The sequence below is a fragment of the Pholis gunnellus genome, assembly GCF_910591455.1.
Source record: "Pholis gunnellus genome assembly, chromosome: 6".
Classification (NCBI taxonomy): Eukaryota; Metazoa; Chordata; class Actinopteri; order Perciformes; family Pholidae; genus Pholis; species Pholis gunnellus.
The window spans coordinates 5,402,915-5,421,174 of NC_136532.1; the positions used below are offsets into that span (position 1 = coordinate 5,402,915).

Sequence of the window (18,260 nt, forward strand, 5' to 3'; positions counted from 1 at the left end):
GTCTCTGGTTCAGCCCGCAGCCTCTATCTTCGCCATCTTTCTCACACATGTGAGCATCAGGACGGTGACACATGTTGTTGGCCGCTCCGTACTCCGGCACATCGTGGGGTTTAAAACGAAAACACGGCGACAAAGAGGTTAAAGCGGCGACTTTCTGCTTTTAATCCGAGGGTGTTTTACGGGGCCCGTCGGTGCAGGGGTCATGGCCCTCTTACTTCCTCCCGATTCTAGGGGGCGAGTTAACAGAAACGTAAAGTTGTCATATTTAGTATGTGGTTACAGATCCTTTTGTAGACACGTGGTATCTTCCCTGGTGGTGGTGTAATGAATTTAACTCGACTAAATGGTTTTACACTACTCACCCCGTTACCGACCCTTAACGCTAAAGTCACCACTGTAGACTCGCTGCTTTATTTAATTTCCTAATGCTTTACGCACATGCGGGTCCGTTAGGTTTAGCTGACCCACAGACGCTCAGTCCTCTCTCCGGTTGTTGCACCATACAACACCTGTATGCTGGAGACGCACATGTCTGGCGTTTATTTCGGAATTGGCCGTGTCGACGCGTGTGGATGATCTTAATGAAAACCAGCGACGCCTCGTCACTCGTTAGACCATCTGCATCTGCATATAGGCCGCGACGAGGGTCACAGGGTCGCCCGCAAGAAGTTCTCGCTCGCGCTTGGAAAAAGAAACGTACGACACCTGTATCGAAGGAACGGAGCCCAGCTCCCAGAGCTTCAGTACTGGGTGGGTTCGGACCAGTGGAGGCCACAATCTGGTTCTGATTTCACTATTGCATAAGCGATTCGAGACTGTTGTTTTTGAGAAGTTTGCTTTGTAGGGAGGACACACAAAAAAGCTCAGGAAACTGAAATAACAAACAAGAGTTCCAAAAGCAAATGTGGTGTGTAAACAGATCTCGGGGGTGCTGTGTGATTGTTTTTCACCCCTCAAACAACAACCCCATCGCTCCACAATTAGTGTGAGGTGAACGGGTTTAGACGGAGGGCTGACTGGGGGGATGGGCGGTTATAAATTGGTGCCCACATCAGTCCCCTCTTACAATGGAGAGCCCCCTCCCCCCTTCACCTCAAATGATAAACAACACACCTGAACCCAGTGATGGAGGCTTTAGCGAGTAGAGGTAGGTGGAAGTGGATCCGAGATTCTTTCCGAGGACGGGCCCACAAAGAATCCGCCAGTCACTACGGAGGGGCCCAAAGGCGTGTGATTATTAATTACCGATGGCTTCCCAGCCTTTGAAAAAGTCCGGGGGCCGCAGACATCAGATGTGCGGTAGAGGCAGAGGAGCGAAAGGCCTGTCATTACCGTCACAGAAACAATGCATCGAATTTGGCTGTCATGCATTTTTGCCTAATTGACTGTTTTGATGCAGGTTTTCTTTCTCCATTTTGTTTTTGATGGGGCACCGATGCCCCCCCCCCCCCCCACCTCCCCACCTCCCCTAGTCTTGATGAGGAGAACTTGGTGGGCTTTCAGCTTCACCCAGTGAGAACCTTCCGGAGGTTCTTTGATGGCAAGATAAAGCCACTGGAGACCTCAGGGGCCTCACTGGCCTCCATTTATGTATCGCCACCATAACGCCATTTTTGATTCCTGACAAGAAGCGAGCAAGGAGGAGAAGTAATGTGTGGATGGCGTACAGTGCGTGTAACTGAATGTATGTGCTATATGTTGTGTGTGTGTGTGTGTGTGTGGCTGCAGGGTGGTACTTTTGTGTGTGAGGCTGCAATGAAAAGGGGGAGGCCGGGGACCCACAAACCACTTGAGGGGTCTCCTAGTTTGCATAATTAACTGTTGACACTAACTGTGTTTAATGAAGGCCCATTGAAGTCGTGGGCCCTCTTACACAGCCAGCCCCTGGGAATGAGACAGAGGCTTCTCTGGCAAAGGTTAAAACAATGCGTCTGGTTAACTTCCGACAAACGCGGCGAAACGCCGCCACAAGGTTACGGCACGGAACCACCCGGGATTTCCCAGACCCGAATTACCCCCAGATGTTTGGCTTTGGAGTCCCTCATTATTATTATTATTATTTATTAAGTCTTTTTCTCCAACAGAATTTACTCAATCACCAATTTTCTGTAATACACGAGCACATTTCGAGTTGCGCAACAGTATCAGATGGCGTGATCTCAGAGCAATTTTGAGTACCCGGTTGCGTAAAACGTTGTCAATAGCAATCGTGATTTCACCGTCTGTAATGCTTTTTGAAAGGCTGTTACTCACACAGGAAGAGGAAAGGTCTTCTTCCTCTCCTGGTCTTGTGTCATTTTAAAGGCTAAACGCATACAAACTGGTACAGCACACTATTTGATCGATATTGTTTGAAAGCAAAAATAAACTGTACCTGTGCCGGAGCATTTTTGACCCGCCACCATGTTATAAATTCAAGTCTACAGCATATAGCATGCAACTAAACAGCACTTCTGAGATCACGCTTGTATTTCTACATGATGCATCTTGATTGCTTGACGTATAGGTCTATTATTAGAGAAGGGTGGCACCGGCCACTTTATGGCCACTCAAATGCCAGAAATCAAGTAAAAGCCGACAGAGTGTAGGTGTGTGTGGCTTCAGAGGGCTGTGCTCTGTTACTCCGTTGTGGAAAAACACACTTTTAAAACTGACAGACCACTTAGCGTACGACTGCGATCCCGTTTATACGGGCTTGTAAATAGTCTCATTCACTGCCTCATGTTTCTGTGAAAGAACAAGTAGTAAGAATCTGAAATACTTACGCTAGATTTTGGATAATTGACGTTTTTGAGCTAAAAATGAAACTTAGACAATTTTGTTTTCTGAAAGTTTTTACGCGGCGTAGTTATAGAGGTAATGAGAGTGAGTAACGGTTCAGACCTCACACACCTGTTCACACCAAAGCTCACCTTGGACACAGACTTTTTGTGTCCTCACAAAGTTCGGTGTGAACGCACATCGATGGTCTGATGTTTTGACACTGAAGGTCAACGTTGAATTGCGCCGGCTGAAGTCTAAAGCTGAAGGCACGCTACCAAAAGCCACCCCGGTGCCCACCACCAGTGGTGTATAAAGTACCCAAAAGCCATACTTGAGTAAAAGTAAAGATACCTTACTGGAAAACGACTCCAGTAAAAGTGAAAGTCGCCTATTAAAATACTACTTGAGTAAAAGTCTTAAAGTATCTGATATTTACTGTACTTAAGTATCAAAAGTAATTTTCTGATATTAAATGTACTTAAGTATTGAAAGTAAAAGTACAAGTAAATGCTGTTAATAAAAAAAGCAAAGGGTCAGAATTTTGAGAATTAGGAAGTTTATTCTTTTAAGTGCTGTGGCCACCATGACCAAGGACAAGGAGTTGTGTTGAAAATAATTGGGTTGGCTGTGATCCATCCAGGAGCAACAATGTTCAACATCATATATTGTACATAAGTATACTTTTGCATCTACTATGAACTATGGGCCTGATTTGAACACAACAGGCAAAGGTTTTGCTCAAGCTGAATCTGCAATTGGTCGACTGCTACCATCATAACTCGATCTGATCATCCACAAAATCACTCAAATATCAAAACATGATCAATACTAAAGTATTTACAAATCGTAATGCGGCGCTCTCGCGGATCCTGTCAATCATATGGTGTGGTGGCTAGCTAACGTTCAGTTAGCTAACGTTAGCTAACTAGTGCTGCAATGATTATAGCTAAGATGACTCAAATCAACAACAACATCTCACAACTGTCAACACTTCCTCAGCTCACTAACTAGCTAGCGATCTGTCTACTACACTAATTGTCATTTGATTTACGATAGCTAGCGAACGTTAGCCTAACATACACCATGTATAGCTAAATTAGATGATCAGACACCTGTCTCCCCCCCCCGCCAAAGATATACTCTGTGGGAACACTGCTAGATATCTGAACAGGTTTATGATAATTATGATAACTAAACATTAACGTTGCGGCTCATGGGATTCATCTTCATTTACCCCAATGTGTTTCCTGTGGTTGGGTGGGGAGTTTTTGAATGCCAATATTTCAGTAGCTTCGGGAAAGAGGCACTTCATCCGGTACGAAGAATCTTTCACTCCAACATAAGAAAACATTTCTCGCAATATATGGCCACGGTGTCGGTCTTCGTCACCACCGTCGTTTGTTGCGGGAGTAGCAGGTGCTTCTATCATGAAATCAGTCATCGTAGAGTGGAATTCTACTCGTGTAGCTGCTCGCTAGCGAGCATCCTGGGCATCACTGAGAATCAAAAAACTTTGAGAGCACTTGTTTGCAGTTGCGCATTAACGTGATTAACCAATGATTTAACTTGCAAGCTAGGTCCACTGATTCGCCAAACCTTCTTGCTTGCAGTCTGTGTTCCACCACAGTCCTCGACGTTGGTCTCATGATTCATTTTTTTTCTAAAGATAGATTTTATTATTGTAGTGAGTAACGAAGGTTTCAGGGGAAATTGTATCGGAGTCAAAGTATCAGTTTTCTTTGCAAAATGTAGTGAAGTAAAAGTAAAAGTCAACAGAAATATAAATAGTAAAGTAAAGTACAGATATCCAAAAAAAACGACTTAAGTACAGTAACGAAGTATTTCTACTTCGTTACTGTACACCACTGCCCACCACACTAGTTGCATCGCCACACGCAACAGTGTTTACTTTGCTGTTTAGCTCCCCACGCATTCTAGTGCCAGGTGTGATCAGGAATCTGCCGGACGCGGCTCATCTGGATGCGAGACGTGGAGAAACGTCTTCCTAGAGGACGTACTGTGGCAGTTTCACCTCACTGTAGAACGGTGTGTCTCTGTAGCACATGGGACATATTACGGAACGGATGTGCTCAATAACAAATAAACACATTTTTTTTTATCACAATTACTTGAGGGGAGATTTTTCGACACAAGCTGTTTTTTTGAGTTGCAACGAGGAGACAAAAGCCAGACGTTGTCAGAAGTCACAGCACTTATCCAGAATCCAGCCGAAGTGTTATGACTAATTTCTCCTCGTGCCTTAATGTCTAACAATACTCCAGGGGTCGTGACGCTCCGCTTCCTGAAAGTGTCCCTCCGTTCCCTTCTCGGCGTCACCGGTTTGTGGCACCCCCATTAATGGCTTTTCCATTTTGTCGGTCTTTAAACGCCTCCGGAGGCCAATCTGCCCGTCCAGTTTGGGGTTTTTTCTCTCCACGTCTATGGTTTGTCACAGATTGCCAAAGAAAGCTTTCCACTCCTCCTCCCTTTTTTTTTTCGTAAATCCACACACTTTGACATGTTCAACGAGGTCACCCGGGATGTTGTGAATGATCGACGCGTCCGGGCCTCGTTTGTGCGACGTGATGTGAGGAATAGCTCGCTCTGTTTTAAAGAATCAAAGATTCTCCGTATCCTGTGAGAATCCTTTGAAAAGGCTTTTCCAGTTTGTCGCCCCCGCTCATCAACCTAATTCTCGGCTACCGCACAATGTATAAAAACAGATTTATTGTTCGGTCGGTCCCCATCAGGTTTCTTTTTTGTCTCGAAGGGGCCTGGAAATAGTTGATGGGGAGGGGTCTTTCACATTTAATGACAATGTCCTTAAGCTGGAAACTTTCCCACACTTGTTTCAGGGAGAATGTGGCCCTGAGATCCGGGTTTTTTTATTATCAAAAATTGCCACCGATAGATAGATGCCGTATGAAAATGTGCCATAACTGATTATAAGTGGGACAAGTGCCCTCCCCGTCCACCCACCCTTTTTATGCCTATGCGATGGGGCACCCCCCCCCACCCCCCTTGGTTCTTGCACACTGGTTTCAGGGCCTTCAAAAGGGGGCCCCTCAAGCTTTGATCCTCTACATGGGTGCAGGAAAAACATCTATTTGCCCTACACTGTGCCCAGTAAACCAAAGTTCCACCGCCGCCGTATGCTAATGTGAGCCAAGCTAATCACCCTTCCTAGTTGCAAGATTTATATACCATAATGGCACCCAGTGGCGCCCCTTCCCCCACAATTCGGTGGCCCCCTTATCTACCCTCTGGATGTCCCATGGTGCAAAGGTGTCTTATGTCTTGTGAATGCAGCTGCCTTGCCACCACCTCAGCCTCTTGCTTTCTTCTACAGAAAGAGGGTAACATGAAAACAGTCCCGTGGGTGGGCCCCCTTAATGCCCCCCCCCCCCCCCCCCCCCCCCCCCCACCCCCCCATTCTCCGCCCTAATGTACTTCTCCAAATGTCGCGACACACACAGGCGCTCCAAGGTAGGCTCCAGACAGATAAATGTGTCGGGGGGGGGGGGGTCTGGAAAGCCGTGGCCCCTCATCCCCCTGCTGCTCAGGGTTACAATTCTCCCGTCATATCTCACCCATCAAACCCCTTTCACACATCCACCTCCAGCCTGAACCACGTCGACGAGGGGACGTTCACGCGTTCGTAACAACAAAGCGTAAGTTGTAAGTCGTAGGGAAACATTGCTCAACCCTGCTCTGCACCCCTGAACAGGACAAACATGGAGCCTGTGCAGGGCCGGACGGGCCACTCCAGAGCTCTTGGATCCGTCCCAGCTTCTCCTCAGGTGAACTCTATTCAGGCTTGTTGAGATGGAGAGTGTTGGGGGGGGGGGGGGGGGGTGTTAACTCAAAGGAAAATCTGTCTTTGTTCAACTAACTGAGTTGTAGGAAGGTGGCTTTTAGCTCAGGTATGACACACTCAGATCTGTCAAACAGCATTTTTGGGGGTTTGAGCAAACGTCATTTTTATTACAAGCTTCAGAGTTGCTGAAGCTGTAAAAACATTCAAAAGGGCAGATTTAGTTGTTCCGCTTCCTTTCGATGATGTATTGTTACTCCTACAGTTTGCCTCTCAAGCACTAGTTTGTCCCCGAGGTAGTCGGTATGAATCGGTACACGTCGTCCTAGACGCACGCTCGGAGGGTGTGGGTGCCGCACATTTGCTTTGACCTGACAAATGGAAACCGTTGTATAAAACGGGACAGGTATCACGCCCTACCAATAAACAAGGACACATTTAGATGCTCCTAAAACCGGTACATATCTACCGGAAAATGTATTTTGTAGTGCACTTTTTACTTTTTATACTTTACATCGACAATATTGTCTATGCATATAAATGAATTAATGAAGGAGGTGGAACATCCTCACGAACACATGTACAGCCCGGAGATAAACAACATGTCAATCAAGCCTGTTAAATCACACTTGCACCCTCCACCCTCCGCTATTGTAATATAATCCACTGCATATTGCATTTGGCAATTAACATGAACTGTAATGGGGGATTGTTGTTTAGCACCCAAAGCTACTGTGGGTAACCTGCAGTGATAGAGGACCGGACTGTCATTGCATTCCAGAAATAATGGATGTTATTCTCCAGGCATATAGAGGTCAAAGTCATAGGAACGGCACACGGGCGTTGACTCTGTACGCGTCTGTACGCGCATGTGAACCACAGCAGCGGGCACTTACTGCCACGTCCAGATGGTGCTGGAAACAAACAGGGGGCCAACGCCGTAGGACCCCTCAATAGGACCGTCTAGACTGGTCCCTGACCAGACAGATACAGTCTCCCATCAAATTAGCGTTTGTCAGATTTATGGTAATGGTCCGCAACAGTCTTCCTGTCAGTGACATCGAGATTTACAGCACTGACCCCCCCACCCCCCCACCACACAAATACACCATCCTGAGCACTCCCCTTTTAACCCACTCTCTCCTACAAATGGGCCCTCCCCTCCCCTTCAAACCCCCCCCCCCCCCTCCATCCATCCTTCATTTCTTAGCCCCAGCGCGTTGCTACTGAACAACTCCTGCCCAGCCACTGGGCCTCGTCTAAAGGCAACCGGGAGGAGAAGGTGTGTGTGTGGGGGGGGGGGGGGGGGGGGGAGAGAGAACGTACGTCAGCGAGGTTTGTAAGAAGGCGGGGGCCGTTGAAGTGCCCCAGTCTCCTTCTCTAAAAAGCAAAAAAAAAAAAAAAAAAGACCCACTCGGGGTGGCAAAAACCACCCAAGCCCCCTCTGCCTCCCGAACAATGGGTCGTGTCAGGGTTTCCTGTTAATCCTCTGTGATGGAGCTTGAGTGTTTTTTCGGGGTGAAGGGCTGGGGATGAGTGTGGGGTGGTGGTTGCATAGAAGCTTGGGGGGGGGGGGTTGGGGGGGCGTGTTGGGTCGGCGTAGTTTGGGGAGCGACACAGAGATACTGAGTGGTCGAGAGTTGAGGAGGGTGAGAAGCAGAGGGGAAGACGGGATACATGGTGGCGGCGGCGGAGTACGAGGTGGAGGACAGAGAGGGAGAGAGAGAGAGAGCGCCACGCATGCGGATTAGCGTCCGTCCCCCCCTTTCATGTCGTCCTTTTTTTCGGGTGGTAACCCGATCCCCAGGCCCTACCACCAGTGAGCCCAGTGGGAAAGGCCTCTAGACAGATATCCCGTCCATTCTCAGCCCAAATGTTTTTTCCAAGGCCGCTCCTCCGCCTTTGATCTGGCCTCCTCCTCGACCACGTGGGGTCACGAGCTGCCATGTCGGGCCAAACGCTGGAGCTGCTCGCTGGAGAAGGGGACGAGAAGGGGAGCGGGGGTTGTTGTTGCCCTGCAGTCTAGACCTGTCTTAGTTGTCTCTTAAAAAGTGGACTTTACGCCCCAGACGGTCAGTTGGTCACATCACCCCTCAGTCAGGCAGTCGGTTGAAACTCCACCCTTGCACCCCATGTCCCCTAAATACCAGGCGGTGCTCAGCTGTTTTCCAGTTTGTGGTTGGGAACACTGTGTTCACTGTGACGAGGCCCGATTCCTGTGGAAGCGTTTCTGGATGTCCTCCTTCCTCTGTTTCTCATGTCAATGAAGAAAGCAAGAAAGCATCTGATTCAGCCGACCACAAAGGCAATATGTCAACAGTCATTTAGCTTGTTTTGTTTTTGAATTTAGATTTGTTTGGTTTGAAAACCATTTAAAGTTTTTATTTTCTGTCTCTAGTAGATCAGGAGATTCAGTTACAGTAAACTGAAGTTGCCGCAATGCATTGCTTCTCCATTAGATTGCAGTGCGGCCCAGCAGAAAGCTGGGGGGCGCTCAAACCTCACTCTATGGCTGTGTGTGTGTGTGTGTGTGTGTGTGTGTGTGTGTGTGTGTGTGTGTGTGTGTGTGTGTGTGTGTGGTGTGTGTGTGTGTGTGTGTGTGTGTGTTGTGTGTGTGTGGTGTGTGTGTGTGTGTGTGTGTGTGTGTGTGTGTGTGTGTGTGTTCCAGCATGTCTCCTTGTCCAGACACCTTAGGCGTCAGGGCAACAGTGTTGGAGCTCTGAAACGAGGGCCAGACAGACAGAAGTGGGATGAATGAATTGGGTGGCGGGGGTGATCGGAGAGAGAGAGAGAGAGAGAGAGAGAGAGAGGATTTTGCTTCAGAATAAGGGGATGATATGCCTGCAAAACAGTGCCAAGCAAATCAGTGTACACACACACACACACATACACCACACAATGTTGTAGGTTGTTTTGTCGACTTAAGTGAGACAACGGTCTGCTTCACCAGACGGGACGTTGAGCTGGTGCAGACTGGGTCATCTTTCTTATCGCTGCCTGACTGTCGTTTCCATGTGATATCGCGCCGTTAAGACGCTGAAGTCAACAGGAGACACATTCAACATACACTGCATCAAAAACATTCCACACAACTGGATGTGTATTGTCGAGGCACGGAATGGGAGTGAAGCGTATCCCCCAAATGTCCCAGTGCGCTCTGTCTGTCTGTCTGTCTGTCTGTCTGTCTGTCTGTCTGCCTGCCTGTCTGTGTGTGTATGTGTGTGTGTGTGTGTGTGTGTGTGTATATAGGTGTCTGTGTTTGCACAGGGATCTATTTCTGATGTGGAGGGTAATGAATGCCACCTGTTTAGTGTCCTTAGTTGGCCATCTTTTCTTTTTTTTTGCAGTGTAGTAAATCTTGCGTTTCACCATGGTTACACCACACCACCAAATCCGCATTCTGTTTGCTTCGTCTCGCAATTAAGATTTTAGAGATCCAGCTGATTGCGACTGGCACCGCGCCTCAGGTATCGCCTCGTGTGCGCCCCTGGGGGGGGGGGGGGGAAGATTGTGCTAGGAGAGCAGCAACGGCAGCGGTTAGGAGGTCGGGTGGGAGTAGGCGTTATCAGAAACATCAGGAGGCCTTGAGGTACCGGAGTTCTTGGTCCGAAATATGCATCTCGTTACGGAGCAGAAATAAAGGCTGGTGGGCGGTTTTTGGCGAGGTGTTTGGCGTAAGAAACCTCAGGCCCGAAGCACGGTACACAACCAAAGCGCGGTGCAGAGTTGTGTGTCTAGCATGTCTCTCTCGGCCCTCTTAATGAGAATGGCATGCAGCGTACCCCACACACGGCACACACACTCACACACTGTACCGAGCCACACTGTGTCCCACCGTGCACCCCCTGCCCCCGGCTTCAAAGCGGCAAATAACAACAACAACTGAAGGGGGCGGGGGGGAGAAGATGAATGAGGATGAATGAATGTGCCCCTTCCACCCCCTTCCCTCCCTGCTCCCTCTCTACCCTTCCTTCCATCCCCTGACGGGACTGCCCCCCCCGCCCCGCCCCCCCCGGTTTGCAGGCACCGTGTTATGACTGTGGCCCGGTGTGTATTACACACATATCTGTTAGCGCCGCTCCTCCGTCGGGACGCCCATATAAAGGACTGTCATTTTCAAAAGGTCAGGAGTGAGCCATGCACACAAGTGTTGTCCCGACACTTGGTCTGGAAAAATAAAATAAAAAAGAGCCGCTTGCCCGTCCGTGTCCTTCTGTCTGCGGTGACGATGGCTCCCAGAGCTAAGTGTCTCGGATGTCCTTTCCTTTTTCTCCTCCTATTTCCTTCACTAGCCCCACTGTTGCTGGGAAATCAAGATGCCCCAGCTTGTGTAAATTGGCAGCCAGGGAGGAAGTCATGTTTTTTTTTTTTTTTTTGGTGTGCCCAGTGATTGGAAATGCCAGGAGGCAAATGTGATACCGCCGTATTTAACGGGCATTATTACCCTCATTAACACCATCGCTGGGGCCGAGGTGCAAACTGTTTCAAGCGTATCGGTTGAAGTGTAACCTACCTTTCAAGAGGAAGTGTGCCGCGCCGCGGGTACGTTGAGCAAGGACACGGTCCTCTGCCCCCCCCCCCCCCCCCCCCCCCCCCCACACACACACACACACACACACACACACACACACACACACACACACACACACACACACACACACACACACACACACACACACACACACACACACACACACACACACACACACACACACACACACACCACACACACACACAGTTCATGTGTAGGCCCTATGTGCTGTTGGAGGTTTTCACTGGCAGTAATGATGCCGATGAGAGAAGTCAATCACTGATGACCACTGGGGGAGTAGAAGTATGTCCTTGAATACCTTTGCAGGTCAACCTTTTGCCCATAGTTTTTGACATACACGTTGTATTCTGTCCTGCTTGCTCCAGGACTCAAAACTATTTCATTTATATATATTTTTTTTATGGCTGCACCATTGGTTCAAATGGGGAAAATGCATGTCTTGTTCATAATTGTTGTTACATTTCTCATATTTGGTATTTTTTAGATGTTTTTAAATAAGTTTGGATAATCAAATACCTAAATTTGCTATACTTTGTGATGATCCCAAAAGACGGCAAACCTTTTCCGGACAGGACATTGGATTCATCGTTGGGGGGAGGCTGTGGTTAAGGATATTGAGCGGGTTGTCTGCTAATTGGAATGTGGAAGTGTCCTTGCTCAACATGCTCAACTCCCAAATAGCTCCCAAACAATAATGAATGTATGTGTCAAATGGGTGAATGTCTAGATGCTTTACAGCACTATTACTATTTATATATGTTCCCAAGCAAAAATAAATCAAACCTGCACCTACCACATCATTCTTCAAAACCCAAATAGCATTCAGCAGTAATATTTGTAGACCACATGCTTCATTGTATCCTTTGAAGTGTTTAGCAGCTATGTCACAACCGAAGCGAGGAAGAAAACCGCAGCATAGAAACTTGTGCGAGCTTGTCGGGGCACCTCAATTTGGGAACATGCTGTCACGCCGCTGCCCATTCTTCCCTTCCCTGTGGTGTCTCGGCAGTAGCCGAGTGAGTACGGGAGTGAAACACGAACCGGCCTGCTGCTGCTGCTGCGGCGGCGGCGGGCAGCGGCCTTCCCCTCTAACCCACATTTATTACCTCTAAAAATACAAAGTGGTTTGCTAAAAAAGAGCCTGGCTCCCATTCTGTCCAACTACGTCAGGTGATTTGTATTTATTTTCTTGCAATAGTGATGGGTTCCGACTCAACGACAGAACACTTTTTCTTCCAAATTCTTCAACTCCAACCGAACCCTTCTGCTTGCAGTGGCCCGAAAACCTTGCTTGATCTTTCTCTGTTTATGCAGCACGTCGTTCCACGGATATCATGCGTCGGTATGCAGCACGGCAGTGTTGGTTAGGCCTCGTGTGTGTGTGTGTGGTGTGACTTTAAGCACGCCACACACACATGCAGCCTGGGAAAAGATTGGAGGAAAAGGAACTGCTGTATTTGTTTCCCTTTACCACGAGCTTGGCCTCCCCAGTCATTTACACGAGGGCTAAATGCTCTGAAGTTATAGTTGTGGACCTGACCTGTCCTTACACAAGCACTGGTAGACCTGCTAGCAGTGCCTTCAGCTTCTGTTCTTGTGTGCTTGAGCTCTGGTCCACTGCCAGGAGGCCCAGTTATGTCACCCATTAAATATCCTGATGTCTTCGGTGGTATTTTTATATATATATATATATATATATATACGGCACTGTTTGTCATTTACATAAAGCCTAGCTAATCAACTTTCACAACAACGGTGAGGTAATGTCTCGGCAGGTCCTCTCGGGGAAGTTGCAATTAAAACATGTCCAATCAGCCGGGGCCAATCGATAAAGTCCAGGACTTTTTATGGACAGCCTTTTGGCGAGGATCTGCAAGGTTTTATTTGTTTAGTGTCAAACGATGTTAGAATGCACAGGTGGGCTCATGGTAGTAGTTAGATAGTAGCCTCAACAAACGAGCAAGAAGAGCTGATAAGCCTCCGTGAGCACATGTTTTTGTTGCGCGACAGCACATGTGCGAATATCTTTTTGAACTTCCGTCTTTGTGATTTGTGGCATCGGGGCGAACCTCATCACTCAAAACAACATTTTAGGAACAGTTGACCGCATACTTCGGAACTCAATCTCCAGCTCTAATCACGGCCGTCGGTCTGGATGCCTCTGAGATCCACGGAGGCGGTCATCACGGGCCGGTCTCGTCCAAGCCCTCGGTCTCAGCGATGGGGAAAGGGGCGTGTCTCAAGGCGATGAAAGGCCTTCGGACCTTTTCCCTTTTTTTTTTTTTTTTTTTGTCCTGTGAGCCTTTTGACCGAGCGCTCCTCGTCAATCTCGTGCTGTCAAAGAGAGCCAGAGGTGGGGAGCTCCCGTCTCGCTCTCACGTGGGTGGGGGGGGGGATTGGGGGGCCCCACTGTGTACACAGGGACCCCGGGGGTCAGGCCCCCGGATGCTCCTTTTGTGAAATCCGCACTGTACGTGGAGGGAGAGGTGGCGGTGGGAGCCGTCCCGAATGTCTGCTCCCACAGCTTCGCCGTCTATTTATTTAGAATTTGTTGTCATGTTCCCTTGGTCTCGTGATAATTCTATAAGGGAGGGTGAATAAATATATAGATACTCCGGTTCTTCCATCTTTGATTTATTTGTCCTCTTGATAGATCCCACCGCCAACCGGCATAAATCTTTCTGCGTCGCTTCAGGGGGAAAAGCAAGAAGGAGAAAAACAATGACCTCATCAGACCTGGTTTCTACACGTGTCCCCCTCCCCATCTGACGCGCGTGTGTTTCTGATCTCACCGGTCTCCTGGAGGAGGAGAATGTTTCCTGTTTTGAGCCGACCTGGCGGGTTCACCCAGGAGTCGGGGGGGGGGGGGGGGGGGGGGGGGGTCGGGTTGCTCAGCCGACGTCTGGTTCTGCTGAAGCGGGTTCCCCCCACATCGCCATCAAACGGCAGCACCGTTTCGGCATGGCTCTGAAAACTGACCCTGGTGGTCACTAAACGTCTGGGGGCAGCGCAGGAGAAGCTCCTCCCTCGTCGCCCTCCGAGTAAAAAGGCTCGTTCATTGCGCTTCGTTACACCTCCAGATGAGATGTGGTCTTGTACTACACCTAAACCTTGAACATATGCCAAAGATACTTGAACGTTAGTACAGAATATTTGTCCCCCCCCCATTTGTTTGTATCTGCTTCTTCCCGCTGAGGTACAACTTTTAATAGCGCCCAAGCACACCTGGTGAAATGCGGACGCGCCGCAGTCTGTGTACCCTTTCTTTGGATTGAACAGAGTCGCACTGTGTCGAACAGGGTCGTCCCCCCGACAAGAGCAGTAACCAATCCTCCGTGTTGATGTTCTTCCACCTGAAATCTGATATTGTAGATGGGAGAGAGAGAGCGAGTGTGTGTGTGTGTTGTGTGTCTGCCCTGCCTTGTCCAGACTGGTTCCTGTCTTGCTAATAAAAGAGATCTCTTTTTAGTTTGGTGCACTGATCTCTCCGCACAAGTTTTTAAAGTTCTCATTCACGGTTCACACCGCATTTGCCCCTTAATGTCTCACAGCAGGCCCTCAGTCCCAAGCCGTGATTCATGGAGTGACAGGTCTGCCTCCGGTCGCCACAAGGGCCCAGTTAGACGGGGTCCACATGCGCGCGCGCACACACACACACACACACACACACACACACACACACACACACACACGCACACACCGACACTGCAGACAAAACAATTTGCACCAGTTGCACAATCCTTTTCCCTTCGACGTCTTTGTTTTTTTTGTTGTCATGTAGACTTTTAACGCATTAGAAATCGTGAAAGTAAAGCATCTTGCGGTTTTAATCTTTGTCATTCCTCCGTCCTTTCTTTTAAAAAAACCCAAACGTTTCTGGTGAAATGTTGCTAAACATTTTGCTCGTCCTACATTAATCTCGAAGTGTTTTATAAACCAGACCTGATAGGCAGTTGGGTTACCGTGGAACGAAAGGCCGAATCCTAGCCACCCTCCCACGTGCACAGGTACCCTTTCCGCTCTGTTTCCCAATGAATTCACTGTTTCCATTTTGTTTGTTTTTTTTCGTCTCAGTGTTTCCGGGCACTGTGCTGTAAAGGACCTCCGCCGCCGAGACCAGAGTACGATGTGGTGTGCATCGGCCTGACGGGCGCCGGGAAGACCAGCCTGCTCTCACGGCTCTGCAGCGAGAGCAGCGACGGCATCGTTCCTACAACAGGTATTGTGGACGCAACGCGTGGATCCGTAAAGACAGACGGCATTGTTGTTGTTTGTCTCAGAGTAAAAAACGTGCACTTAAATAGAAGCATGCACTCTCCACACATTTCCCCCCATCTTCCTTCCTTCACATGTGTTTGTGAAAGCTTCCGAAGTGCTTTCAAGTTTGAAGAACACGCTGTTCTCCCCATTGGAATCGCAGACACATAGATAATGCTGTCCAGGTTTCGCAGTCTCTCCAACGGGGGGAAGCATGTCTTTTGGGCGCCGTCTTCCAGAGTCCCAGCGCTCACGCCAGAAACGCTCTGCTGTATCTCAGCGGGCCTTTGCCGGTGCCGCTTTCTTCTAGTCAAGTTGGGGGGGGGGGCCGGTGTGTCAAGTATGTTCAGAGGAAGAGGCTTTAGGGTTAGCGCGGCACTCGCTCTCGCTTTCCCCATCGGCAACGCTCTCCCTCAAGGACACCTCCCCTGGCTTTGTCAGCTTTGAGCGGTTGCAGGAGGAGTTCCGTTTTTGAATTTAATCATTGCGCACTTTTGCCAGTAGAGGCTAAAAATACAAACGTGCTACCTGTAACCCGTCAGTGTGGCGCGGGGTCGGTCTGCCGCTGAGCAGGACTTAATGGATCAAAAACATGTTGATTACTCATCGTAGCAGAGAATTATTTTAGCCCACTTCTCTGAAATGAGATTTATCTGTCAGCACTGTCTGCGTCTGCCAACATCCACGGAGAGACGAGGGGGGGGGGGGTGTAAGTCTCCTGCGGTCCCCCCCCCACTCCTTACTTCATGGTTTTGCGCTGTCGTAATGTGCTTAAAAACCACATTTAGCAGATAATTCCGATGTTTTAGTCAAATCATAATCGGTTGTCTGTCCCATCTCTCCTCCTGTTTGTGAACGTTTCCAGGAAACAAATTCCCAGCGAGACAGTTTGGAGCATAATTTGTGCATCATTAAATCTCTTTTCCTCCAGCGGGTTTCTTTACTATTTCCCACCGCGTGCAACCACAGAAACAAACCACGTAATACGTGGTAGCACTTTAGCTCTATCCTTCTCCAACTCCTAATGCAGAACAAAACACTTTTTGTTTTTCTGTTTTGCTAAGCCGGGACCACACAAAGCGCTATTTTCTTTCGCTTTCACAACACAAATATGTTGTCAGTCCTCCTGCGTGTTCACCAGCTGGTGGTTTTGAAGAAAAAAAAAAAAAAAGGTACACCAGATATCCGGGGGGGGAGCTGCGAGTCCGATTTCTTTGAGCTATGTTTTCCGCTAATGAAAAGCAAGCCAGCCGACAAGTCGATTCTCATGACTCGCAACATGTGCGGTCCACACACAAACACAATTTCTTTATGTCACCGCAACAACAGCGTTTTATTTGTCTCCCCTCAGGTTTCAGCATCAAAGCAGTGCCATTTCCAAACGCCATCCTGAATGTAAAAGAACTCGGAGGTAAGACACGCATGCCCAGCCTCAGCCTGCAACGCTTTCAGAATTTAATATGACGAAATTCCTCCTTTTGTCTTGTAAGTCTGTGAGGTGAAATATATATATATATCGACCCGACAATAGACTGAATATAAGAAGTGGACTTAGTCATCGTAATGTCACCTACGTTTTTGAAGCCTCAAGGTCGGTGATTTGGCCGTCGCCATTTTGGATTACGGCTGTCGACATCTTAGCTTTTTGGCAACCAGTGAATGGAAGTTACCATATTTGTAATGCGGAGGAGTAACGTAGAGACTCTGTATACGGCTCTGGTAGCTGCAGCGACCTGTCAATCACAGTAAGCCCGCCCTAAAGCATACCCTGCTTTATGGTCTGTTTGACTCTAAATGGACCATAATTTACTAAATGAACATCATGTTGTACTGAAGAAGACTTGAAACTAGAGATTGAGACCATAAACTCATGTTCACAATGTTTACTGAGGTAATAAATCAAGTGAGAAGTAGAGTCATTTTCTCATAGACTTCTATACAACCAGAGGAGTCGCCCCCTGGTGGACACTAGAGAGAATGCAGGTTTAAAGACACTTCCGCACTGGCTTCACTCGGCAGAACCGGAGGTTGGCGCCTGTACCCAACCTAGACGTTAGCATCTTCAACTAAAACTTAAATTAAAAAACACAATGCAACAAGAACAACAACTCACAATGGAATAATTATTTGAAAGCAGTCGCAAGTAGAGAAGACTGAGTATTAGGCATTTATTTCATTTTTACACTAAGAAATCAAATTGATTTATTTCTGCAGTCATGAAAGTTCCAGTATCTCTCTAGGTAAAGTAGCATTATTATACGATTTGATCTAATTTATTTCATTAGTTTGGCGCTACCTTATCGTCACTGTTTTCTATCTCCCAGTGTGTGGGTGGCGTGTTTTGATCCTCTATCAGCAAAGCAACATCAGGAAACCTAAATTACACATGCATCATAAAAACATGTTTTTCATTCAGATAAACAAAGCTTGTCCTGTTATCATCTCATCGCTCGATATTAACTGTGTACACCAGTGCAAAAGCATGTTTGTTTTTCTTCTTTTTTTTTTTTGTTTACCCCCGGTAGCATCACACCTTTCGGTCACTGACGTCAGACCTTGTTAGTATGTTCTGAAGTGGCCCGATCAATCTGCACCCTGTTATTCCTGGAAACGCACAGCACTCGAGGAAGCCGTTTAATAAGCACAGGCGAGAGAGATGTCGGGGGGTGGACGTACGTAAGCAGAGCGAATGCAGCGGGGAGGCTTCCAGTCCTTTAAAGGGATTCGTTAGAAGAGGGATTTTAAATCAGCGCTGCCCCGTCTCCCCCTCCAGCAGCTCAGCGACGCAAGAAGAAAAAAAAAGAAAACAGTATTGTGTTGTTGAGGGTGAAAGTAATTTATGTTGTTTTCCGCACACCATATAGGCACATGACA

At 48.0% G+C, this 18,260-nt stretch overlaps 1 protein-coding gene across 2 annotated transcripts in view; it reads left to right on the forward strand.

Moving 5' to 3' along the window:
- Positions 1–18,260, forward strand: part of LOC306697201 (ADP-ribosylation factor-like protein 15) — a 98,828-nt gene that overhangs the window by 22,544 nt on the left and 58,024 nt on the right. For both annotated transcript variants that reach the window (XM_079160973.1, XM_079160974.1), the window contains exons 2-3: positions 15,204–15,348; positions 16,738–16,797. In XM_079160973.1, the coding sequence (XP_079017099.1) occupies positions 15,204–15,348; positions 16,738–16,797 (205 nt within the window). The remainder of the gene's footprint in view (positions 1–15,203; positions 15,349–16,737; positions 16,798–18,260) is intronic.